The sequence below is a fragment of the Poecilia mexicana genome, unplaced genomic scaffold (assembly GCF_051168715.1).
Source record: "Poecilia mexicana isolate PSO_F unplaced genomic scaffold, ASM5116871v1 scaffold_14, whole genome shotgun sequence".
Classification (NCBI taxonomy): Eukaryota; Metazoa; Chordata; class Actinopteri; order Cyprinodontiformes; family Poeciliidae; genus Poecilia; species Poecilia mexicana.
In genome coordinates, this window is record NW_028263383.1 from 21,864,072 (window position 1) to 21,892,019 (window position 27,948).

General features: G+C 35.6%; 1 protein-coding gene across 1 annotated transcript in view; it reads left to right on the plus strand.

Annotated features, from left to right (window-relative positions):
- grk6 (G protein-coupled receptor kinase 6) overlaps positions 1–27,773 on the plus strand; it is a 59,246-nt gene extending 31,473 nt beyond the window's left edge. The window contains exons 5-16 of the mRNA XM_014971588.2: positions 438–538; positions 3,977–4,069; positions 9,440–9,503; positions 10,242–10,382; positions 12,143–12,333; positions 12,426–12,463; positions 13,305–13,394; positions 15,416–15,624; positions 15,806–15,943; positions 19,440–19,577; positions 21,071–21,205; positions 25,976–27,773. Of these exons, the coding sequence (XP_014827074.1) occupies positions 438–538; positions 3,977–4,069; positions 9,440–9,503; positions 10,242–10,382; positions 12,143–12,333; positions 12,426–12,463; positions 13,305–13,394; positions 15,416–15,624; positions 15,806–15,943; positions 19,440–19,577; positions 21,071–21,205; positions 25,976–26,026 (1,389 nt within the window). The 3' untranslated portion in view covers positions 26,027–27,773. The remainder of the gene's footprint in view (positions 1–437; positions 539–3,976; positions 4,070–9,439; positions 9,504–10,241; positions 10,383–12,142; positions 12,334–12,425; positions 12,464–13,304; positions 13,395–15,415; positions 15,625–15,805; positions 15,944–19,439; positions 19,578–21,070; positions 21,206–25,975) is intronic.
- Positions 27,774–27,948: the final 175 nt, after the last annotated feature.

Genomic DNA, 27,948 nt, shown 5'->3' on the forward strand with positions numbered 1-27,948 from the left:
TTAAGTGAAAAGGTAATATGATTTATAAATAGTATTACTAATTATTGGTGTTTAGTTCTTATAATTAAACACCATTCTTCTGACAGGGCTACAGATTAAATGTTTGTCCCGATTTTTTTTAATTGCCTAAAAGCAGAAACAAAATCTGAAATGTGTTGAAGTAAAAATAACTAAACAATCACATCCTCTTTTTTGCTGCCACCACAAACAGCTCTAGTCTGAATTATGGTTGTGAATAAAAAAAGTCATCTAAATAACACATCTGTTGTCATAAACAGAACAACATTTCTCTGCTAACTATGATTTCTTCCTGTTTTTTTTTTATCTTCAGACGAGTCTGAACTTGCAGATGTTTTCAATGTCAATGAGAATCTCCAGCTGGTTCACAGCAATTGTTTTGTTCTAAGTAAATCTAACTTGTTTGTATTTTTCTGCAGTCAGGGAACTATGTTTCTGAGGTGGAGGCAGCCATGATGACTCAGTGTACAGAGAGGCTGCAGCAGGAAGCCTGCAAAGAGCTTTTCAAGGACTGCACCAAGTAAGGTCACAGTGAATGTTGAAGCAACTGGGAATTATTTACTTATTTGAAAAAAAAAATTAACAATTCTTTCATAGAAAAATAATCATGTCTGAAAATATTTTCAGCATCCACTTTCATTACAAAACAAAATCAGGTAACCATTTGGTTTGTGAAATATTAGAAATATTTAAAATTAATCTGGAAAATGTATCTGAGAAACCCTAAAACTATTACTGACATCTGCTCAGACTGATTTTTAGTTTGTTAAACAGAATACTACATATGGCCTGCTCCAGTGTTTAATGAGCAAAATGTACAAATATCTTCTAAATACTTTTGAAAACATTTGTTTGAGAGGTTCAACTCCAACAGTATTTGCTCATGAGTGACGTCAGAGGAAATGATTTGCTTATGCAAAGGCTGATGTCAGCTATGTCAATACAGACTCAAAGAACTTTTTGAAAATAATTTTCTAAATATTTTTGAAACTTTTTTCTGTATCTAAAACCTGAAAACATGAACAATAGTATTAGAGACTTGAATATTAACTTTGTGTTGCAGCATATCACTTATTTTCTGATTGTTTATTGAAATAATGACAAAACTAATTTGACTTGAAAATCAGTGTGTAGCAAGCAGTTTGACCTTTAAGGACAAAAACATTTGAATAAAGATAAATGCACATAAATTTTCAACAGTCTTTAACAAGACATTAATCTATGACCTTTGAATACTTCTGAAATCCTTCATATGGCAGAAGTATTCACAGATTAAATGATACACCAATGTTCAAATGAAAACCTGTTATCAAATTTTGGAAATTGATCCTAAATCATTAAAGAATTCAACAGAGAAAAATAATATTCAGGTTAACTTCAAACACAGCTGTCACAATAACAAGTTTTCTGGATAATAAATTGTCTCCAAAATTATTACCATAAATAATAATATTGTTTTGAGATGTTTTTCATGTAATATTTTGATAACAGCATAATAATGCAAATTGACTCTCTCAAAAATGAATAAACTTTAATTTACTCATCTATCTCACACTGGAAGTGGAAGATATTTTAAATATCCATAATAAAACACGCCAACCAAAAACAACAAAAAAAATTAAATAAAAACCACACATGACCTAAACCATAAAAAACATATGCATTATAAAATAAAATTGCCCTTAAAAATATTTGTTAGAATGGAAATGATCAAACTCATTTTATCTCATTATGTGATTAAATGATTGTTTATTGCAACAGGCTAAACTTCAAACTTATCTTCTTATTTCTTTTATATCAACACACGGCCTTGTAGAAATCAATTTAGAGCATTTATATCAGCAACCAGATAAACAGCCTCCATCCACAAAGACCAAAATAAAAAAACTTCCTGTTTGTAAAGATTCACCCAAACTCCTTCCACTGTGTGTGTGGTCTATAAATTTCATTACATCTGGGAATCCCATGACTCCACATGCCAAGTGAATCACATTTTTTCATTACGACTCAGACCATCAATTACTCATGTTGAATGAAGCTGTCTCACATGAAATGTATTTACAATGTTCATAATTTGATCTCAGTTCCTGGAATTACATCTTATTTAGATGGTTATAATGTCTTTCTACTGTAAAAAAGTTAGATGTTGAACCAGGATCAGCTGGAATGCAGAGGACCGGGAAAAGTTAAAGTTAAGGGATAAGCAGAGAATGAAAAATGGTTGGTCCTGATCGGAGGAAGGTACGGTCATTTACTGAAACCAGTAGAGACACAAAAGTACAAAAAAAATAATAATTGCAACCGGGTTTTGTAAACGATAAATAAATAAATAAATAACTTTGAGAATTTTACAAAAGGCACAAAGTGTATAAAATGATTTTCAATAAAGGAAACCATAAACATTTTACTCAAAATATCTCAATGCAGATTAAATTACATTTATAAGAATAAAAGCTACAATAATTTATGTCTGCTTGCTTGCAGTGTTTTTTTGTTAAGAAAATCACAATTTTTTTGGTTGTTCCATGAACATGGTAAAAAACTGAAGAGGCCCAGGCCCTTCAGTCAGTAGCCTCAAGGCTGTGGAACAGCTTACCTTTGCAGCTCCGTTTTGCTGACTCTGTGGAGGTTTTTAAAAAGCAACTAAAGACATTTTTATTTTCCCAGGCTACTATCTCTTGATTTTATTGTGTTTCTTATGTTGGTTTTATGTTTTGTTTGATTTTAAGCTTGATTTCTATTGTACAGTACTTTGTGATTTTATGTCTGTGAAAAGCACTTTATAAATAAATGTTACTTACTATGTGAAAATGGTTTGGTACAAAATTTTGAACGCTTTAAAAAAATCCCAAAGTCTCCACTGTAAAAAATCTGAAGTTGCTATGGTGATTCCCTCCTTTTCTGCAGGGGAGGAACAACAGAACCCACAGCTATATTTTCTAATCAGATGGCCAAACATGTTTAGAGATTAGACGTCTAGAGATTAAATGTCTTACAGTTTTCATCAAATAGATTCTTGACTCATGAATAGCAGGACTGTCTGGCCTCACATGTAACTTTTATTTTGTCTGTCGTGTTTTATGTATAGGAGACATGATGGGTTAAATAGGCCATTCAATTTCAACTGAAAAAGAAAAGACGAGCTGAAATATTGAGGGTGTGATCTCAGTGCAGTTCTAATAAATTTTATATACAAGCAAATGTCTGATGGCAGTTAGAGACACACTGGGGAAAAGTAGACAGAAATCTCTACAATATAAACTGTACAACAAAGGTATTTAAAATTAAAAAGTTTTCGAATATTTAAAAATTTTAGTGTGTGACAACATCCCTATCTGAACTGAACATTTCATGGAGAAAATATGTAAAATCTAAAACGGTGATGTGTAAAAACTGGTTACCTAATTTAGTCAGGTAAAGATGAACTTCCTGTGACTCACCTAAGTGGCGTTTCTGCTCTAAAGTATTGCTGAATTATGGAGCTCCAAAAAGGCTGGGTTGTTTCACGTCTTCATTAATTGCATAAACAACATTTGACGTTTCACCTCCAATTATCAGATTAATGTAACCAGTCCAGTCAAAATTTGGTGAAATTTTGTTTGAGTTTTTCTAACACTACAGGGAGCAGTAAACCACAAATTGTAAGACAAACTCAAAATTGAGAAGAAATGCGCCAAATATTAAGTAGTGTGAATGAGTGAATTTATATTATCTGACGTTGTATTTAAAGGAACCTAAAAGTAAGAACAGAAAATCAACAAAAGGTAAAATTATCCCAAAGTGTCGCTCATTTCTCGGATGACAATTAACTCTTAATCCAACAGGTTTCATTTCACCTTAATCCATTGTAATCATTTTTACCCTTCAGGAACTTCCTGATTTCAGGCAATTAAATCTAAAACCAGCAACCTAAAGAAACCCCTTATTTTATTTATTTTTTTTATTATTTTTCTTTCAGATTGATACATGACTACCTGAGCGTGGCGCCTTTCGCTGACTACCTTGACAGCATGTACTTCAACAGGTTCCTGCAGTGGAAGTGGCTGGAGAGGTAAGGCTTTCTAACTGTTTTTTTCTTTCCCAAACAGAGTACAAGTAGCAACACGCTCAGAGAAAGTTGCCTCACAGCTTCCTGTTCTCCTCCGGGTTACAACAACACCACCATGACACATTTCAAAAGACAAGTTGGAAATTGCCTAATGGAAAGCATTTACTTTTCTGTTAAACTTTGGCAGTAAGAGTTCCTCCTATTGTTGCAGCAGTCTGAAGGTAATAGAACAACAACTGATGGTTTTCCTTTACTTTTACCAATAATAAAGGGATCCAGCAGGTTGGGTTACTATTCAATTTTATGAATAGTACAACTATTTTAGGTGTCTATGCAAGACACCTAAAGTAGTCCTACTCAATCTGATTTGTAATTGAAAACATTTAAAAAGCAAGTTTAAAACCACAAGCTGCAATTAACTTTAAGGAAAATGGAGAAAAAATATTCCTGAATTTATTTTCCAGTATTTTCCACATATTTCAGTACTAACAATACTGTTAGGTTCAAAGGTCTCCGAAAACATTTTTACAAATAATTTCTGGGCTGAGAGTGCCTTGGGATGGATGGATGGTCCTAGGTTCAGTAGAGTTTTTTTTTTTATTTAATTTGGATAAAATAATGAAATCAGTTGGTGGAATCCCATACTGTAACTTTAAGGAGGTAAAAAAAATAAATAAATAAAAATAAACAAGAAAATGGTAAAATGAGTATTTCTTTCCAGTCAGGGAGTTTTTCTTGGATCCAAATAGATGATTTCATGGTCAACGTTCAGGTCTAAACCTTTTTATCAATTGTGACTGAAGAACACATACAGTGTGAACTGAAAGGAGGAACCTGCAACAGCAAGTATACCAATATATTTTGGATAAACTGGCTGGCCAAGAGCACACATGCAACCACAGCCCACGTTCCTGGCCAAATTCACGCCCACATAGTGAGGAACACACTGCAAACGCAGACACGCCCAACTGGGCTAGAACCGAACCAGACATTATAACTGGCGAGAGCAAGACTTGAGAATGGAGGAGGGGCTTTAAATTTCCTTTCATCTCCACTCAGAGGCTGATTTGCATGATGTCTATGTTGAATCTAGATGCCAAAGTATTGCTGCCACCTGATTGGCTGATTTGGAGGCTATGTTAACAGGTGTACCCAATAAAGTGGTTAGTGAATGTACATTTCCTCCAGTAAGTCCTAGTTCTCTCTGAGGTTCTGCTTCTAGTTGGATGAACCTGGAAAATCTCTAAATATGCTTTGCATCCCCCAATTCACAGCCTAAAAGTGATTCTGAGTCAAGATTCTACTCTAATCTCCTCACCATTTTCTACAAAGGAAGCTTGTTTCAGTGACTTATGTCTCAGGTCGTCTGTTGGTCACAATCCAACAGGGCACCTTATTATTCTGCAGTCTGTTGGTCTGAAGTTAAATACAACACAAATACCTTCTTTCCTTGTGTTATTCCTTTGGAGTTTCCAACTGTGCAGCAATTACTAATGACTCTCGTGGGTTGAAGTACAAACAAATAATTTTTTGTAGAGTTTCAGTTGTTGAGAACAAGAGTTGTAAGAAATCCCAAAAAACTATGACATTGCTGATGTGAAAACAGGTGACTCCAGATACCAAGTGTCTCCTGGAAGCTAACACTCTGGACGGAGGCTATGGGATTTACTGTAATGACAACAATCCAGGAATACTGGATTAGAGTTGTGCCTGACCTCATTGTTGTGTTGGTTTTACCAAGCGTCTCCAGCAAGACCAAACGTGTTTCTGGACTATAACTAAAAGCTGATTCTGGTTGGCAACAGAAAGCTTTAATGCTACAGTTTAAACCTGAAGAGCTTCACAAGTATCAGGATAGAAAACAAAACAAACAGAAAAAACACTTGCTAACAAGCAGCAGTTTCCCAATCCCAGGCTTGACTCATGGTGTTAATGAGTGTAAACTCCAGAGTCCTGTTCATTCACCTTGAATGATCAAACTGGTCCAGAGGGGGATGAAGTGGGAGGCATGATCCCAGGAGAAACCAGATTGGTGGCTGAAGTTGATTAAGATAATTATTTGTCTTCATGAATCCAATCAAGATTCAAACCAAACGTGAGATCTAAATTTTAAAACATACGGACCAAGAGAGTTGTTGGTGCTTTCATATGTTCAGCAATTGGTTTTGATCAACAGCTACCCTTAAGTTTTTATTTGCTCAAGTTTTAGACCAGTGCCTGAACATGTTCAGAGGAATGTCTCATCTTTTACCAAAGATCTCAACCAAAGACAACTTACCCAAAAAAAAAACAAATTAAAATTTGCTCTTTTGGCTCCCTGTTTCCAGCGGCCTCTAAAAAAGACAAGTTTTGTTTCTTTACATCAGAAGCTTTCAATCATCTTATAACAAGTACCACAGAGATGTGAAGATTTCCACTGTAATGGACAACCTGCTTCAGATGACTATGAAATAAGTCTTTTCATCTTCTGCGTTTTTGAAGTTGAATCGTATACTTATTATGTCCAAAAAGTAAACATCACAATTGCTACACAAAGGGTCACGGTTGAGCTCCTTCTGATTGATCCAAAGTTGTTTCCTTTAGAGGGTTACGTGGTTCCTCCACAGTTCTGAGCATTGCAGCATCTCATGAGGAGTAGGACCAACTGTGCCAGTAATAAAATGTCTTAAACATTCCTCTTACTCCAACATTAATTCCTCAGTATTTGGAAGCATGGCCAACACAGAATGGCTATATTTACTTACTCCACTGTCAGTGTTAAAACTACAATGGTAGTGGAGAAGCTTAACAATATTTACAACTTCTTCTATGCTAGTTGGCCTCGATGAGATCCATCCTGAGGAATCGAGTGGAATTGCATAGAAAGGCAATGGCCAGGCTACAGGTAGCAGACATCCGTCTTCTCATCAACACACCCCAGCTTCTCATAAGGGATATATATGATATATATGGCTTTAGAGAGATCTGGAAAACCTTCAAAGGGAGTTCACCTGGCTGCATCCCTGATCTCCAGTACTGATTGCTTCTGATGAGCCAAGCCATCCTACAGAGGAACTTCTTTTTAGCTGCTTGTATCAAGGGTCTTGTTTTTTAGTCATGATTCATATCCCATGACCATAGGTGAAGGTTGGACATAAACAGAACAATAAATCAAGAATTTCACCTTTCAGTTCTTCTAATTCTTTACCACAGAGTAAGGATCGCTCTACTCGAGCCAAACCCCAATTACTTTATCATCTGCTTGTCTCTTGAACAAGATGCCTCCATGAAAAACTGATCCTTGAAGTGGAGAGAAAATCTGACTCTTTCCCTACTGAGATCTATATGATCAGAGTTAGAGGAGTTAAATATCCCACAGAGGACAGAGTTTTTAACACTTTCTCATTATAACTATAACAAAGTGATTCCCAAAGAGCATCTCTCCAATACTGTATCTGGGTTTTTGACATTTGCATTTACAGTAATAAACATTTACAAGTTTAGGTATTGCAGAGAGGTAGGGCTCTGCAGCACCTCATCCACAAAGAAATTCTGATTATAGAGCAAGGCCAGACACAAGAGGATAGCTACCTTGACTTTCATACTGAAGCATGGTCCAAATTCTTTACAGTTTGTCCAATACAGTGCAGTCTGCCTCAACAGTCTGTTCTAAGGCTGGACATTAACATGGACTGCCTGTTTTCTGACTGTTTTTTTCTTTTAGTTTGATTCTGCCTCGTAGCTGAAATAAAACAATATGAATTTAAAGGAGGAAGAGATAGGCTAGAGCCTAGGTTAAACTTAGCTTCAACTGAAAAATAAGAGTTAGAAGGCTAGCCTGTTAGAAACAACAAACACTGTTACAAAGGTAGCCATTGCTTATATTAGAGCAAAAATTTGAATAATTAAATAAAATGATTAAATAAAAATAATTAAATAAAACATCAGTTAAAATTAGTGATGATATACAGTGCCTCATTTGCATATCAAAGTAACAATTAGCAGGTTGACAGCTCTCTATAGCCCACCTTTGTCACAAATGCAACCAGCTCAATATATGTATTCTTAAAGACCTCCTTAGCTGCCCAATAAAGGGTCATAGGTAAAACACCAGTGGTTTACATCAGCATTAAATAAAAACAAATGATGGTACTAAGGATTAGGAGTTTTGTGAAAATTAGGACATCTAAAAAAAAGTTTCTGGTAATTAAAAGAAAAAAAATCAAAGCTAGTAAAAATAAATTACATGACAAAATCAAAGAAAAAAATCAGAAAAAAACTTTTTTAAATTGCAACATTAAATTGCCTGTTCTGCTTTATTAGAAGACACTAATAATTAAAGTTTTTGCTGACGGATGCAGTTCATAAAACCTTAAATAGAATCGCATGTTGTAGCTCAAAAGCTGAATGTTTGATGTGCACACACTGTAGCTGCCTGTGTCCACAAACAATTACCCACAATTACGCTGACTCATGTATCAGCATGTTTTCAGAAATACTTCATCATCACTGAAGGGAAACCACAGCTAAGCAGAGGAGAGACGTTTACCTGTGAGGATTTCTGCCAGAAATAAAAGAATAAAAAACCAAACTCTTAACTGGTTGTAGAGCAACTAAAATCTTCTAAGGCTGATAAAACAGTATGAAAGTCTAAACCTCATCATTTAAGTTTCCAGTTCTGACTTCAGATTTGGTCATGACGGTGATCTTTGCTCTGGATAATTACCGTCCAGGGAAAAGTATCTGAACCCCCCACAGATTTCTCCTGTTTTTGCTAATTTGGTCACACCTAAATGTTTCAGATCACAGAAGGAATTTTATTAGCACACCAACGTAACATACATAAGTACAAGCAACAGTTTTTGTCAACCCTTGGCAGCAACAACCCTAAAGTTTGTTTGACGATCTCAAGCAAAGTGAAAACACTACACAGTGGTACCACAATTCATGGTATTTTCTGTGGTGTGTGACTTCAAGTAATTTCTGGAAAACTTGCCTAGTTGCAGCTTTCTTTTCATAGAGTAAATCTAAAGTATTCACAAGAAAATGAAGCTTGGTGAGCTTGGTGAGTACAATGCTACTCGACATGCTACTGGGTGGCATTTGCAAACCAGCCAATTATTATTATAGTGCCATTTATTTTTCTTGATATTGATTGATTGGCTAAACACCCAGGTAAAATGTGGATGTTGGCTTCTGCTGTAGTGCCATTTTAATGCATTTTACGGTATATTTATTGTTTTAACTATTAAAATAGGCTGTTCTAAACATTTCATAGGGGGTTTCAAGTACCTATTTCTACGTATCGGTGGTCTCTTAACTCCACAAATACCTGGGATCCACTGCTGCGTACTACTTGTGTAATATAAGTAATTGTCTGTCTTTGTCCAACAGGCAGCCGGTGACTAAAAACACGTTCAGACAGTACAGAGTTTTAGGAAAAGGAGGTTTCGGGGAGGTGAGTACTGACTGTTTTCTACTACATTTGGATCAACCATAAAGTGTTTAGCACCACGTTTCCTCCCTGCATGTTGAATTATACAGAAAAGGGAAATGCTGCTTTTTAAGTCCCTAATTTATATATTTATATTCAGTATGACTATGTTATATATTTTAAAAGCAAAGCAGCTAAGATTTTGTCTCTTGCTGGTCCCAAAATGTTTCAAAATGTGCAAGGAGGTGCAGCACTTCTAAACAAATTTTCTCATTGGCATCTGAAAAGAGGAACTCCACCACTGACGTCTGAATCCCATTAGACTCTGATGAATGGCATCTCTGTACAGCATATTTGTGTAATAAGCAGAGGTCTTTTTGATTCCATGCTGGTCCCAGGGTGATAGCAGATTAAATGTAAGAGCATTGGGTCATGAGATAATGAGGGACATGAAAAGACACAGGGGTCAGGGTTATGCTTCTGTGTTGGCTTCTGTGCTACAAATGGTAGCAAATAAATATTTGCTGCCAGGATTTTTGGTGAATCATTCTCCAGTTTCATTACTCAGTTTGGGTCAAGCTAAAGCTGTTAGATGACAACAGTAGCTTCTTTTTGTTCATTGCTGTTGTTTTTCCTGCATGGCATTGTTGTGGTAACACAAATACCTGTAAGCCCCAAAACAACTAATCAAACCTCTGCTTTTAATGCTTTTGATTCTGCTTAGTCTAATAGATTTCTTGCTTTTCTCTCCATTGCTCACAGGTGTGTGCGTGTCAGGTACGGGCCACTGGGAAAATGTATGCCTGCAAAAAGCTGGAAAAGAAGAGGATAAAGAAGAGGAAAGGAGAGTCGATGGCGCTCAACGAGAAGCAGATTCTGGAGAAAGTCAACAGCAGATTTGTTGTAAGTGTCTCTGAACAACCCTGTTTATTTATGCAGTGAAATACTGCCACACTGAGGCAAAATTAAGTTAACACAGAAACAATTATGTTCAAAGACAAAGGGCTGTGAACTGAAAAAATAAACAAAGCATGGCCTAAAAAACGTTTTCTTACTACCTTTTTCTTTCTCTATCCTTTCCATATTATAGATTGAAATACTGTTGTTTTAATTAACAAAAACAACTATAAAAACTTGCTGAGTTGAGTTTTGTTTAAATGTGCAAAAGCTACAAAATCTGAAAGTACACTTATCGCTAAGAGTTGTCTCAATCATCTTTGCTTGCTATTTACTATTTATGAATTCATATTTCAGCTTGTCTACTTAAGCTATATATATATATATATATATATATATATATATATATATATATATATATATATATATATATATATATATATATATATATATATATATATATACACACACACTTCTCTACACTTCTCATTTAACATCCACAGGCTCAGCTTTGAATTAGCAGTCAGTTAGCCATCTATGACATTAGCAGTATGATTAGCAATTTCTAAAGACTTTCACAGTGCGATTAAGTCTCAATTTGTAATTAATCTAATTTTCTTTTCAGTTCCTCTTTAAGTTTTCTGTTACTCCTTCCCTTTTACATTACCCATTTTCAGCTGCAGTCTTTGTAACTTTAGCTTTCCTTTAGATATCTGCACCATTAGTAGCACAATTATAATTTATTGGTATTTTTAGCTTTAGTATTTTGATTATGTGCTTGACTTCTTCTGAAGCTTTGTATTCTGTCTATGTGTTATGTTATTTTTACTTTGTGAGAGATGTTTAGCAAATGCCTTAGCCTCACTGTAATTTTAGGAACGCAGTTAGATGCATTTTAAATGTAGCCTTCAGAGTGCTGCCTACAACTTTTGCTATTTGAGAAGGTATTTATTTAATGATGTAAGAAATGTCATTTTCATTTGTTGGGAAATTTTGTTTTCTGTTTACTTTCTTTTAGCTCTTGTTTCGGCATTAGCCATTCACTACTTTTGCTGTATTGTTAGCTGTCAGTTTGCGTTGAGTTAGCTACCTTTTTTAAAAATTACTTGGGTAATGTCATCAGCAAGTCTGAATGCTTGACTACTTCTTCAGCTACATAGTTTATGTGTTACTTTTGTACTTCTATTTATTACTTTGTGCTGTGCTTTAGCTTTGTTATTACCCAGTGTGACATTAGTATGTAGTTAGCAGTCTTTATAGCTTTAGCTTTCAGTTAACCTACAACCTACCACCTTAGCAGTTTGATTAGAGATATATTAAATGATTTGTCTCCAGGTTAACACTATACCTGTATTGTTTTTAGAGATTGTCGTGTTTTTTGATTGTTGACTGGTATGCTTTAGCTTCGTCTCTAGCCATACCTAACTTTAGCCATACTAACTTTAGCAGAGTCATTTCTTTAGTATATTTAACTTCTTATGACTGTATTGGCTGTATGATGATTTTATATATATATATATATAATATCATTAGTATTATCACTAGATGCTTTGCTAGCATTTAAGCCGTTTAGTTTTTGTTTTTTCATTTTGTGTACTTTATAACTTCAATTTTCAATTTTCTCTGTTTTTTTGTCAACCATGGTCGGAAGATATGATTTTTAAAAATTAAATTCATTGTTAAATTTCGGTTGTCCTCTATGGCCCACTAAACTATGAGAGTCTCCACGTGACATAATCTGTAATACAGAGTTGGTTTCTTTCTAGGTGAGTTTAGCGTATGCCTACGAAACGAAAGATGCGCTGTGTCTCGTGCTGACCTTGATGAACGGCGGAGACCTCAAGTTTCACATCTACCACATGGGAGAGGCAGGCTTTGATGAGAGGAGAGCTGTGTTTTATGCTGCAGAGATCTGCTGTGGTCTGGAGGACCTGCACCGAGAGCGGATCGTCTACAGGTGAGCTCCTTTAAAAACTAAAACCAACTTCATCTTATTCATTCAGTCTCTCTCTGACTCTGTGGATGCATTTTTTTCATTCTGTCACTCAGGGATCTGAAGCCAGAAAACATCCTGCTAGATGACCACGGTGAGTTCTATACTGTGATAGACTAACGGAGAGCAACACACCATGTAAATTGATATGTAATCCACTGATAAAGATGCTAAACTTTATTTTTATACTTCTTAAAATGGAGACTTCACCATTTTCAGATAACTTTAATGGGTTTTAATGGGCAGAAATAAGTCCTAAAAAGTAATAGTTTTGAGGTTATAACAGCAAATATAAACTTTTTTTGCAATAGTTATCTACATTAAAAAAATATTTAAAAATTTGTAAGAGTGTTAATATATTCATTCTTAAACAAATTTCTTATTTGAACAAAAATGGTTCAAATTAATTTAAGACAAAATGTCTATAATTTTTTGCATTTGCCGTTTTTGAATATAAACAAGCCTATTTCACTTTTAATGAACTACTCTAAAGCAAGTTTCTTACATGGTAGCTTTTCCTGGAATACTTATCTTACACATTATTTTTGATGCTTGATGACTTTGAAATACATTTTCTGCTGTCGAACACCAGAGGGCAATGTGATTCTATCAGCACTGATGTGAAATCTAATATTGAAAATGAAATTTAGAGAAGTGTCTGTTTTGACAAACATAAAAACAAGAAATATCTTTCCCTCTGGGTCAGACATTAAGTTTATGTGATTAAAATAAGTGGTGCTTTCATTTAAATATTAAATTATGTGAATTATACCACAGACATAGGAACAAATTACTCCAGATACAGCACAGAGTTATAGTTCAGATAATAAACCCAGACTTAAAAAGGAAAAAAAGTATTACTGCAATTATTATTTTGAGAACACTTGCCTAAGTCAGTGTCTATGTCCTGTATGTCTCCTTGTTTTTGTCTTCAGGTCATATCAGAATATCAGACCTGGGTCTGGCTATCCGTGTGCCAGACGGAGAAACCATCAAGGGCCGGGTGGGGACAGTTGGATACATGGGTGAGTATGTTTACTCGTTTACTTTCTGCTTCATTTTATTTGTTGAGTACGCAACACATTTTGAATTATGTCACTTTGCGAAAACCTATCGATTTTTTCCAAATTTTCATATTCAGAAAGCAAAATTACTTATTTATTTATTGACATTTATCCAAGATACAGCAACCTCAACACTTCCAAGCATCATTTCGAAAAGAATATCTTCAGTTGTTGTACCAACATCAAAAAATTTTGAAAAGTCCAACTTTTATTTTGAATACAGGTACACCTGTCACAATAAGCAGTAAATTAATTAATCGCATGATAAATTAAAATAAGCTCAATAATTTCCATTTGCATCATTGTCTATATCTGTCAGACTCTTCTCAAGCTTTTTCTTTTTTTTTTAATTTGTTTATCAGGAGATCATACATACAATGATATTACATACATTTTGCAAAACTTACATGACTTCTCCGATTTTTTTTCCCCCCGTAGCAAACATAAATCACCGTACTGACATAACAAAAACGAGACAAAATAAGTATAAATACATAAAAAAGAATACATTAACAAAAAATAAAATAAAAAAATAAAAAAAGGGGGAGAAGGGGTTTTATGGTATTGAGAAGCTAAAAGGCAACAATATTCTACCCATTTATTCTGTAAATTTTAGTCACATGACATGATGAGTCAGTCACATCAATCTATGCATTATAAAGGCAGAGATTTTATGTATGTCACAAAAGGTGCCCACTTGCGAGTGAATTTTGCTGAACTACCTTTCACTGTTAATAAAATTTTTTCTATCTTTAAGCATGAGCTTACAGTATTAAGCCATTGTGAAGTAGATGGAGGTGTAGGAGATTTTCAGCAGAGTAAAATGCAGCGCCTGGCAAGGAGAGAACAGAAAGCCAAGACCTCCCCCTGTAGGGGTGACAGGTTAAGTGAGGTCCCTGGAACTCCAAAAATGACAATTAGTGCATCGCTTTGGATCTGGATTCCAAAAACCCTTGAGAGTATGGAAAAGACATAGTTCCAAAATTTTTGTAAGCTCGGGCAAAAGAAAAACATATGACTTAAGTTGCAGTCTGGCATCTGTCACACTGGTCCAAAATCGAAGGAAAAATTTTAGATAGACGGGATTTTGAGAAGTGGACTCTGTTTATCACTTTAAACTGTACAAGCTGTAACCTGGCACATGGTGTGCTTTGGCATATGCTGAGAATAACTTTATCACACCATGAATCAGACAGTTCAACACCCAATTCACGTTCCCAAAGAGTTCTGGTTTTACCCGATGAATCGGGCTCAATTGCCATAAGCTTTCCATATATATTAGAAAGGGGTGATTTCAGATTGGGTTTCAAAACTAGAAGGTCGACCCATGGTGGGTCAATAGGAAGAGTTGGAAAATTTGGGAACAACGAAGAAACACAATGTCTAATTTGGAAATAGAGAAACAGATGAGAAGTAGGTATGTTAAATTTTGAGGACAACTCTGAAAAACTAAGAAATAGACCTTCTTTGTAGAGATCTCTCATTGGACAAATGCCTCTCTCATGCCAAATTCTGTAGCCAACATTAGTGGTTGCAGGAGAAAATATATGATTTTTTAATAACGGCATTTTATTAGAGAGAGACATAAATTTAAAATGGGACCTAAATTGTGACAAGATCTTAAGTGTAGAGAGCACTATAGGATTTGTAGTAACAGAGGATAGTTTAATTGGTAGTAATGAATAGATATATGAGGCAGGTGAAAAAGATGTAGAAATCGATTGAATTTCAAGTTTACACCAGATCAGATTAGGTGAATTTACCCAATAAATCAATTTATGAATATGTGAAGACCAGTAATACATTGCAAAATTGGGTAAGGAAAGACCATCACTTGTGGTGAACTGTTGCAATAGAGAAAGCCTCAGTCTGGGGGCCTTTCTGCTCCACAAAAAGGAAGAAACCATCTGATCCAGGGACTTAATTCTCAAGCTTTTTCGCGTTACTGCAGCTTTAGCAGTTTTCCTCCTCATGTCATTCAGCCCCGGAGGTGGTCATGAACGAGCGGTACACCTTTAGCCCCGATTGGTGGGCGCTGGGCTGCCTGCTGTATGAGATGATCGAGGGCCAGTCGCCTTTTCAGCAGAGGAAGAAGAAGATCAAAAGGGAGGAAGTGGAGCGGCTGGTCAAGGAGGTGCAAGAGGAATACTCCAATAAGTTCTCTGAAGAGGCCAGGTCCATCTGTAAAATGGTAAGATTTTCATTTTCCCTTCATTTCACTTCATTACTTCTATTCGGGACTCTACTAATGATCCTCTTAATTGTAGTGTTTGTAAAGCTAAGATTTCAGGCTTTTATTTTGAAAAGTGTTTTTTTATGTTTAGTACACATGCGCAGACTTTTTGAAATGTTTGATTGTGTAAACTCCTCAGCTGCTGGCCAAAGATCCCACAAAGAGGCTGGGCTCCCTTGGGGGCGGAGCCTCTGAGGTCAAAGGTCACCCAATCTTCCGCCCCATCAACTTCAAACGGCTGGAGGCCGGCATGCTACAACCACCCTTCATCCCTGATGTAAGTCCATCAGAATTACTGAAAATATTTGCAGCAGGAAAATATAAAGTTGTTCTGAATGAAGGTTTTTGTTTTTTTTCTTTAACTTTGATCAATGGTTTCACTCAGTTTCAGGAGAGTATCTTTAATTAATATTACTAATTAACATATTGAACAAGTAATTGATGTCCTTGTATTCCGATATGAGACTTTCAGAACCATTGGGCTCAAAAGTGCCGAGTTGCTACTATTGGCAAGGTATCTGATTGGATCACCTTCTTTAGGACAAGTAGGATTTACCTGTCCCAACAAGCATTTGGAATATGAAAAACATAATGTTTAACAATCATAAGTAAACTTCATATCAGTCTGAATCTTTGAATAGTGTGGGGTAAAATAAAACCTTTGATTGTATATAATTATCTTCTGACATCTATTTCTTTTCACAGAGCTGTACTGTGTTTTGAGTCTATTTTACTTTTTCTTAATTTCACTTTGCAGCATTTTCTCCAGGATTTCTGTAATATTTTGAAGATTTTTTTTTTAGAAGTAAAGATAATTTTTCTCAGACATTTAATAGCATTGAAACTTAAAACTTCAAAGTACGCTGATTCTAAAGTGACACTTTCCAGCTCTTCTTGAGGAATATAAGGTCATGTTCACAAGGCAGATAAATCCGCTTTTGTTTTGCTCATATCAGATCCATACGTGACTTTTCCACAGCAGTTTGAACAGCCCAGTGGTGGGCTGTACTTAAGTACAATTTTCATGTATCTGTACTTTACTTAAGTAGATTTAATGATGGATACTTTCTACTTTTACTCCACTACATTTTACAGTAAGTATCTGTACTTTCTACTTCACTACATTTCTACAAAACCGTCGCGTTACTCGTTACATCCAAGTTGCACTGCTCTCTTTTTGTCTGTTAAAATGTGAAGTTCAGGATCTTAAGGTGGCGCAGTAAAATCCAAGCAATAACGTGACTTAGTGTCTGTTGTCACCCATCGCCTCCACCTTTACTCAGACGCGGAGTTCCAGACATGCGCAGTTGTTTCCTCTAAGCGGGAGAAGATGTCTAACTAATCGATAATAAATCATACGATATGGCGACATGTAAAACCAGCAGCGCTTCGCTTTCACAGACGGTGGGGACTTTGTCCAACTTTTAGCGTCACTTGGAAGGAAAGCTTAAAGAAAGGTAAGCTATGTGGACGTGATGCTAGCAAAGCTAGCTGTACAGAGACACATGTTGCATCTGCGATGAAAAAAAGTTGTCACTCATGCGCTGAATTATTGTGTGGAGGTGTTGACTGAGGTGTCGCCTGTATGGGAAAACGCTGTGACCAAAGTGCAAAATAGTGATATGACATTCAGGAACGATCCGATTCTTCTGGACGGATCTTTACTAAGGTTGATGGGACTGAAGCCTCACTGAGAGCCGTTCTTTGTTCTTGTGTACACAGCATATATATATATATATATATATACATATATATATATATATATATATACATATATATATATATATATATATATATATATATATATATATATATATATATATATATATATATATATATATATACACACACACACACATTTATTTAATTGCCGAATAAGTAAAAGTCGAACGTATGAACTCATTGATTGATTTCGTCTCCTGTCATGGTGGCAAACATGCAGTGGGAGGGAGGATGAGAACAGTCACGGTGCTCCTTCTGCTTGTTGCGCCGTTTGACAGTGTTCATAGTGTTGTTTACCGTTAATTGCTATGTTTAATGGTGCAGACAGTTGTGGTTTCTGACATGGGCAATATGGGAAACTGCCCAGGGCGTTATTTTTATAGGGATGGCAGGAGACCTCTGCTGATTGTAGCACAGCGATGACAGCAAAACAGAATGAAATGAGTTTTAATTGATACTGGTTAAATATATTTCAGCTCTAAGTATTTAATATCTAGGTGTTTTTATGGAAATGTGGATCTTTCAGATCAATCTGAGAACCAATTTTGTTAGGTGCACTTCATTTTATTGTGTCATGTAGTGCAGGGCGCTGGTCTTGGTCTCAGGTTCGGTGGTCTTGACTACAACTCTGCTACGTGGCTCCTTGGTTGCATGTCTTCCGTCCCACACCTTCGTTCCATCCCCTTTCAGTTGGATTTCTTTCTAAATAAATGTCACTAATGAAGTTCATGCTATGTTAGGACAGGAAACAAGATGTTTCCATCCCTGAAATTATGATGCATAGAATCACATATCTAAGTCTAAACTTTTACAGAGAATAAACACAATAAGAACATGTTTAATCTGTGACATTGTTTATTAAAATGGCACATTTATGATGTATTCAAATTAAATACTATCGGCACACTTAATGATATTAGCGATTAGGGTATGTATTCAGCAAGTACTTTTACTTTTGATACTTAAGTATTTTTAAAAGCAGTACTTTTTTACTTTTACTTAAGTAAAATGTTAATGTGGTACTTTGACTTTTACTTGAGTACATTTTTGCCTGTGTATTTGTACTTTTACTTAAGTACATTTTTTGAGTACTTTCTCCACCACTGGAACAGCCTAATTTCAATCTTCAACCCCAATATACCACCAGATAAGCACTAAATCAGATACATATCCAAGAGTTTTAAAAGTGTCTGCAGTCTGAACAGTCATTTTGTCTGACTTTTATGTCATTGTGCTGCATCAGAAGAAGCCAGACACGGTTAATCTGAATGTAAATAATTGCTTTAGTTGTGCTTTCTTTTTCTTAGCTTCCTATGTTTTGTTATGATTTTGTGACAAACTGTAAACTACTAAACTGTAGACATTATTACTAGTCAGTGTGCTGCTCTGTGACAAATGTGCAAATGTGGGTGGTTTGGGGTCATAAACCACTCGCACAAAAGTTGGGTTTAATTACAAATATGAACAGCCATGCAAAAAAATAAGAAGTAAATAAATCTTAATTGAGCATCAAGACCTTCTTTGTGAACGTAGTTTTCAATATGAAACAAGAACTATCCTCAGATTTTTTAGAGAGAAACTGTACAACATGTTGAGTTATGTTGATTGGTTTGCTTCAGTGTTTGTTTTCATTTCAAAATTTAAAATTGCACAAATAGCTTTTGCAAACTATGTTGAATTTATTTTGTTCATGTTTCTGGTTTAACAAAGTAATTATTTTACTGAAATACTCGTCTCATTCATCATCACTGTCAGTGATTTTAGATGAGATCAGGCTAATAATATAAGAGAAGGAGAAACTTCCAATGAGAAACTCTTTAAATAGACACAGGAAGTGGAGTTAATTAATCTGTTTGAATCAGAATGTCACAGAGGCTCAGGAGAGATTGAAATGTAAAATGAAAGTTATTTTGAGACCTAATATCGTTAAAGCAAATTTTCAGTTCTGCAAAGGGATTTCTTTTGTTATTCACATCTTCAAACTGTTTGTGTCTAAATTCTGCTTTCATATGAGTTAATGCTGCCGTTTCTGTCCATATTTATGCTTTCAGCCTCAGGCTATTTACGCTAAAGATGTGCTGGACATCGAGCAGTTCTCTACGGTAAAGGGCGTGGAGCTGGACCCGAAAGACGAGTCGTTCTATAGCAAAGTGTCAACAGGAAGCGTCTCCATCCCCTGGCAGAATGAGGTCAAAATAACACTCACCACAATGATGAGGAAACTGTTGAAAGATTGATTTTTCACCAGCATAGTTCAGTAGAAAGTTGTTTTGTTGTTGTTTTTGGACTACATTCAGATTTGAATAACCTTCAAAGGTTGGAGAACCTAAGCCACAGCTGGTGTCTTGTTAACATGTTTACATCAAATCAGTATTTTCATAAGATATTTTTACTTTAATTCTGGAACAAAATTGGCTCAGTCCAGATCAGAAATACAAAAAATGGTCATGTGCACACTCTGCCAATAGTTGGCAATATTGTTATATTTTGTATATAGTTCAGAACTATATACAGAGGCTTTTTGATTTGGTATTAAAGCAGAAAACCACTCTATCCTATTTAAATATTCTCATGTGGTTTTCTGGAGATATAGGAGAAATATCCCATTTATGTCACCAGTTGTTGAGGTCAATTTAAACAAAAACTGTTGGAAAAAAAGTCAAGATTGTCATCCCATCAAGACAAAAATATAAATAAATAAAAGCAATTCAAATAAACTAATCTAGAGCAACATTTTTATATGTTTGAATAAAGCTAGAGAAGAAGGAAAAAATATATTTTACTCATCTTATGAGCCAGATGTAAAAGAACCCCTTCTCCCTGCTGCATATGAGAAATGACACTGCAGAATGAAACAACCAGCACAGTGTGACATGAGGAGAGGGTGAGATTTTTCTTATTAACATCTTCCAAAACTCTTATTTTTTTGGGGGGAAAAAAGAAGAGTTTTGCTTGTTTTTTTGGACATAAATAAACCACAAAATACTACAGGAAGTGAATTTATCTCCAAAGCATCTACAAAATGTTACAAACTACAAACAACATGTACCCATCTGGGTTGCCAGAAGACAGCTGCTCAGTCAGCTGAATCTTTGTGTGGCTCCACTAACGACCACTAACACTATTAAGAATAAAACATTAAAAACAGTGTGTTAGAAAACACTAGCACCGTATTTGTAAAATCTAAAGTATTAAAATTCATTGACATAGTAAAATTACAGACATTTCCGATTCTTTACAAAGCTAAAAAGAAAGAAATTGCACAAACACTCAAAAACTGTTAAAAACCTACATTAATGCTTTTTTTGTGAAATTTAAAGAAACAGTAATTAAAATTAAGTAGATACTATAGTGTTGGGTTAACTATTAAATCCTAAGTAAATATAGATATTAAATAAAATGGAAGATTATGTAGGTTTATAAGGAGTGGGGATATTGATAGAGTTATACTTCCACCCACTCCCCTCAATATGTAAAGCAAAAGTTTTGACATTAAGCTTCATGCTTTAAGTATTCTTTGTACATATTAAAAAATAAAAACAAATAAACATAATTTTAACCAATGACAGCAGGTGGATCTAATGAAAGGATCGCTTCAGTTTCATAAGCTTGTTTGCTACAGTTGGCAAAACATTAATCTGAAATCATATTTTCTGACGTTTTTGTGCTTTGTCTTGTGTAGATGATCGAGACAGAGTGTTTCTCTGAGCTCAATGTGTTTTATGAGGACGGCGCCGTTCCTCCAGACCTGGACTGGAGAGGACAGCCGACCCCAACACCCAAACAGGGACTGCTGCAGCGGCTCTTTGGCCGGCAGGTGAGAAGTCTTAAAAGTTTGGAAAAGTAAATAAGGAGATTGCTTCTATCAATATTAAGGCTTGGATAAGTATGAAAAAGTGAAAAAGGACAGTGTGTTATACTGATTTTGATCAAATTGACATGCTTAATCTAATATTTGCCACAGTATACATTGATTTGAACATTTTACCCATCAGTTTTTTGGTTTTCACTTCCTGAATGACAGCACATTTATTCAAAAATTTAAAATTTTTGAGCGCTTACACCTTCTTCTAGTCTAGTCTGCAAAACCTAAATGGCCGGTCTTGCTGCTTGAAGTTTCTTTATGTTAAAAGGGAGTGGTTCCTTTCCACTGTTACTACTTGCTTGCTTTCAACTCCATGCAGTGAGCTGGGTTTTCTTATGTCTACTTCACATGGCAGATTTTTATTCCAGTTTTGGGGACCGCTTTGATCTAATATCTTGGATATTCAACATGTAGGATTGTTTTGACTCGATATCACAGTGTGTGAGGTGGTTGTCCAAGAACAAATAAGAATGCAGAATGTGACAGGTAGCCAATCAGAAACTTGGGTGACAGAAATACACCAGGATGTCTTACTATTGTTTTTCTCGGTTAAAATATAGTCAACGAACTACAATCATTGTTTCCTTCCTGTTGGCCATGTTTGTTTACTCTGAACTCACGTTTGGTTTAATTTTTATTTATTTCCCATTTGACATCTGAATGTTGTTGAGTGAAAATGGTTCATGTGTGCCTCGATACCACACGCCATCAAAAATGCTAAAGCTAAGATATTATATAATTATGTTTGGACTATCTCAGATTAAAAAAAAAGAAATGTCTGACAATTTTAAAATGTGAACCAGACATTAGATGGAAAAGATTTCCCAAATGAATATGTACAGTGAACTCCTGCCTATTGATGATTCAGTTATTTATGAATTTTGGTAACACTTTATTTGAAGGGGTGTGCATAAGACTGACATGACACTGTCATAAACATGGCATAACACCTGTCATGAACATGAAGGATTCTTTATGAATGTTTATGACAGTTGTCATGAAGTGTCATTCGGTAAATAATGACACTTTTAATGCAAAGTTGCTCTAAAAGTTGCACTAAAAGTCCATTAAAAGTGCCAACTTTGCATGATTTTGTAAATTATGATAATTTAATGCAAAGTTGGCATTTTTAATGGGCTTTCAATGCAACTTTTAGAGCAACTTTGCATTAAAAGTGTCATTATTTACTGAATGTTCATGACAGGTGTTATGTCATGTTTATGACAGTGTCATGTCAATCTTATGCACGCCCCTTCAAATAAAGTGTTACCTGAATTTTTCAGTGGAACACGACTCCAAGTAATTCTCAGAAAATCCACTTATTCAAGGATTTTTTTTGTAGAGTTTATCTAAAGTGAAAATCCAGCTTGTGACGCTGAAATGTTTAGGTACGATCCTACTTGATACGCTTGTGGCTGGCACTTGCAAAGCAGCCAATTCAGGAGAGGTATTCATTCTCCATGAAAGAAATGAATCGTTGACTTAACATAATTTTTTATGTCAACAGGTTCCACATAATTGTATTATGTTTAGTTGAAAGCAAAACAGATATATTAATCTAACATTATGACTTTAAGTTTAACAAAGATAAAATTAATTAATTAACCCAACTAATTCAAATCACTTCAGATTGACAAAATAGAAGTTAGTTGAACTAACTTAACTTTTCTGTGTTAGTCTGACAAAGCAAATACTCTTTCAGTGAACTTATGTCTTATTTGTTCACTGAACATAAACAAATTATGTTACTTTAACAACTAAAATTAGCTTTCCATCAACCAATATGTTTTTTAAGTTAACTAATTATTTTCTAGTTAACTAAATTCAAGTTTGTCGACAGGTTCCGCACAAATGAAGGCTTAACTTAATTTTGTTATGTTCTTTATTTAACACCAGAGATCTTACACATTACATTATTTCAACTAGGTTAACAGTGACAAGAACATAAACCGACAAACAATATCAAACTTTCAACTTCAAATACACTCCTGATCAAAATCTTAAGACCAGTCAAAAAATTCCAAGAATTAGCATTTTGCACTATTGGATTTTAAGAAGGTTCTAAGCCGAGCTTCACAATGTTAAAGGAAAAAATCAGTGCAAGAGACAAGAACTTTTGAGCAGGGAATTTTCTGAAAACTGCATTTACACTCAAACATGATTTTTTTCAGCTGATCAAAAGTTTAAGACCATAGTCTTTAAAAGCCCAAAGCTGTGCAAAAATCTGGATTCCATGTCATTTTCTGTCAAGTCGTTACACTGTCAAGACCTCCTGACGGCAAAAGCAAAAAAGCTCACCGACTTTGAATGTGATAGGATTGTTGAGCTGCATAAGCAAGGCCTCTCACAACGTGCCATCGCTGCTGAGGTTGGACGCAGTAAGACAGTCATTTTGCATTTTTTAAATGATTCTGAGGGTTATGAAACAAAAAAGTCAAGTGGTAGACCCAAAAAAATTTCACCAGCTCTGAGCCGCAGGATCCGATTGGCTGTCCGTCAAGACACAGGACGATCCTCTACCCAAATTAAGGCCATTACTGGTGCTGACTGCAGCCCAATAACCATCAGACGGCATCTGCAAGAGAAGGGCTTCCGAAACAAAAAACGTCTTCAAAGGCCACGTCTTCTTCAACGCCACAAAATTGCCCGTTTGGACTTTGCAAGGGTACACCAAACATGGGACATTGAAAGGTGGAAGAAAGTTGTCTTCTCTGATGAGAAAAAATTTAACCTTGATGGTCCTGATGGCTTCCAACGTTACTGCCATGACAAGGAGATCCCACCTGAGATGTTTTCTACACGGCACAGTGGTGGAGGCACCATCATGATTTGGGGTGCGTTTTCCTTCAATGGAACAATGGAGCTTCAGGTTGTGCAGGGGTGTCAAACAGCAGCTGGCTATGTGGAGATGTTGCAGCGGGCATCCCTCATGACTGAGGGCCCTCGTCTGTGTGGTAATGATTGGGTTTTTCAACAGGCAATGCTGCAGTTCACAATGCCCACCTGACAAAGGAGTTCTTCCAAGAGAATAACATCACTCTTTTGGATCATCCTGCATGTTCCCTGGATCTAAACCCAATTGAGAACATTTGGGGATGGATGGCAAGGTAAGTTTATAAAAATGTACTTCAGTTCCAGACAGTGGATGCCCTTCGTGAAGCCATCTTCAACACTTGGAGCAACGTTCCCACTAGCCTCCTGGAAACACTGGCATCAAGCATGCCTAAACGATTGTTTGAAGTCATCAACAAGAATGGTGGAGCTACTCATTACTGAGTCCTTTTTTTTGACACATTGATTTCTGTTTTGGGGGGTTTTGGGTTTTTTTTGAGCTATGGTCTTAAACTTTTGATCAGCTGAGAAAATCATGTTTGAGTGTAAATGCAGTTTTCAATTAATTCTCCACTCAAAAGTTTTTGTCTCTTACGCTAATTTCTTCTTTTAACATTGTGAAGCTCTACTTAGAACCTTCTTAAGATCCAATAGTGCAAAATGCAAATTCTTGCAATTTTTTGACTGGTCTTAAGATTTTGATCAGGAGTGTGTCGTATTTGACATCAGGTCAAAGAAATAGAATCTCAAAGGACAATTCACAGTATAAACTTCAGTAAAGACTAATGGCGTAATAACACTCTGAGGATTCACACACAACTTGGCAATGACTGGCTTAATCTCTCTAAATTATCATCTGTGAATTAGGAACTTAAAAGTGCATTCAAAATAACATTTTCTTTCATTAAATCATTCTGAAAATAATCTCAACAATGTTTTTGATAATCTTGTTGGTTGTTTCGACGCTACATGACTTGGAACTTAACCTTCATAGAGGAATGATATAAATTCCGGTACAGGCAAACCTTCTCCTAAAAGTAACGTCCAGATAGACCATTTTAAATTAAAGGTTCTTCAGGTGATCCACGCCAAGAAAAATAAATAAAAAAAGGAGGGGGTGTGTGATGCTTTGAGAAAACTGGGATTGACAACGTAAATTCACGACGAAAGGGACTTCAAACTCGGAAAGTGGCAGGCTCCCGACTGTTCTTTTCAGATGAACATCCAGACTAATCCGGTTTAAACTGGTTTTTCTTTTCGTGCAGTTTTATTGTTGCATTACTTCCCCCTTATGGCCAAGAGAGGTATCGGTGTGCTAATTCACTTAACTAAATTTTGTTGTGTTCACACAAAATAAAATTATTTCTTTAGGTTAACATGTCACAAAATCATGTTATCTTTACTAGAATTAATTGATTAAACACAACAAACAAATTTTTTGTGTGTTAACTTCAAATAAAATATTAACATAATGTGAACAACTGCCATGTTTCACTTTTTTGAGGGTGCCTCTCATTGGCTGAATCCTGAAAAAGCAGAGATTCAGCCTCTGTTGCAGTGCTAAGATAGTTCCCACTGAGTGTATTAATGCATATTGAGGTATATATGATGTTTGAATATAAATATTTGTGGACTTCAGCCATTTGCTGTGTCTGTGGTTCCCAGCAGGCTTTACTGTAGTTGAATTTGAATATTTCACTGAACTGATTTCCATATTAATGGAAATCAGTTCCATTAATATGGAATGGAAGGGTTCTTCAGGGTTAGGGAAATTAAATCTTTTTCATATTAAGTGAACTAATTATACATTAACTGAATTAAATGAGAAGAGCATTCCTCTTAAATTGGAAGGGTTCTAAATTTCTGTACTCTTTCTGCCTTCCCCTGCAGGACTGCTGTGGTAACTGCAGTGACAGCGATGACGAGCCCACCAGGCTGTGAACACACCCCCACCCATATGAAATATGTTTTGTTTACAACTTTTGCACAACATTTCCCAGAATGTATATTTTCAACATAGTCATAATGTTTGAATTTATTTAAAAGTGTGAAAACTCTGCTGTGGATGCTTTTCCTACTGGGAACACAGACGGACAGAAAACCTTTATGGTTTTGACCTTTATTGTTAGGAGATGTTTGCTTTTGTCCACTGCTGCCGAGCAGCTCCTGCTGTAGAAGTGCCTTGCTTTAGGACACAGTGGCAGTGATTACTCAGGGAGGACTGGACGTTCCTCTCTCGTTCCCACATTGAGGGGGAAGCCAGTGACCTTAAGCCCATGAACTGTGACCACTCTTGCCTTCCACATCCCTGCTCTGTTGTTTTTTTACTGGTTTTGTCAGCTTCAACATTTTACCCTCATGTACAAATCTGCTTCTGCATATTTTATTTTTTCTTCCTTGTTGAGACAATCGGCTCCTGGTTTCGGAGCAGCTTCAGATAAACTCATCATTTTACAGAGGTGCATTCAGACTTGTGCCTTTTCTTGTAAATCAAAGTGGTTTTATAAGAAACAACCACAGTAACAGTTTAATCTTTGCAGCTTGTTAGTAGACTTGAATTAATCTTAAAACACCAGAAGGAGAGAGATCCTTTCCAAGACATTCAATGAAATTTCAATTAAAAATAAAAACAAACATGATACAGTTCTTTGCAAAAAAAAAAATCACACCTTTTGAGCTTCCTCACAATTTCATATGTTACAGCTACAAACTGAGAGTATTTTATTGGAATTTTGTGATAAACTAACAGAGTAATGCAAACTTTGATTGGAGGGAGGAAATGACACATGGTTCTCTTCACTTTGAGAAGAACAAATTTTTCTCTTTTTGCAAAATATATTCTGTTCTTAATGATTGTCGCCTGATTAAGTTGCACGCAGGTGAACTTTTTACTAATTTGGTGTTTCTTAAATGAGTTGGTTGTGTTGGATTTTATGAGTTAAGGAGGCAGTATACATATGAACTGTATATATGTATCCTTTTCATTCCTCTTCAGCCTTACTTTGTGTTGTTCTATGATATAAAATACACTGAGATATGAATTATTTAAGTCTGATCTCAAGTTCAGAAAACAACATATTCCATGCTGTCATTATTTATTAAGCAAAAACCCATAATAAGTTACAGAAATGCTGATCTTAACCAAATGAGTTGGCTTTACCAGGATTAAATTCAAACCTTTAATTTGCTGCCTATTTCTACCCTGTAGATATGGTTTTATATTATAGCAGTCTAAGTTGAATAAATGTGCATTTTTTTAGTCACTTTCTGACTGGAAAACTTAGGAGATGTTTGAATCAAATGTGCCTTCACTGATCCATTAGTCATGAATCTTTTTCTTTTCTTTAATCTATTGTTTATTTCCACTGTAACCACTATAAACCAGTCTGTATCTGGAATTTCTTCTAACAATTTCAGATGGATTTGCTGTTATTTTCCTCTGTCTTAAACAAATAGCACCAATATTATTCGACAGACATTTAACCTCCTGTTGTGCCTCCGTAAAAAGACTCCTCCACATCATCCCCATCCATTCACAAGTCTTTCTGTAGCTGGAATAATGACTGAGACATCCTGGTTTAATTCTCAGACTGTGGTGGCTCTGAACGGACATCGATATTCTTCTGCTAGAAAATCCTCAAAGAATATGGTGTCTGTAAGCTATTAAAATGAGATACCTCTGACTGTCCATGTGGTTGACTTTTTTCCTCTTTCTGTAGCAGGGAGACAGAAACTGAATTTCTGTGGCAAGTGTGCCATGAAACTGATCTGAGTGCATCTGTCTTTATAAGCAAACAATAATTTGTGGTCGAATTTAGCGAAGGACATTTACATAAATTCCCATCTGGCTTTGATGCTCCTTA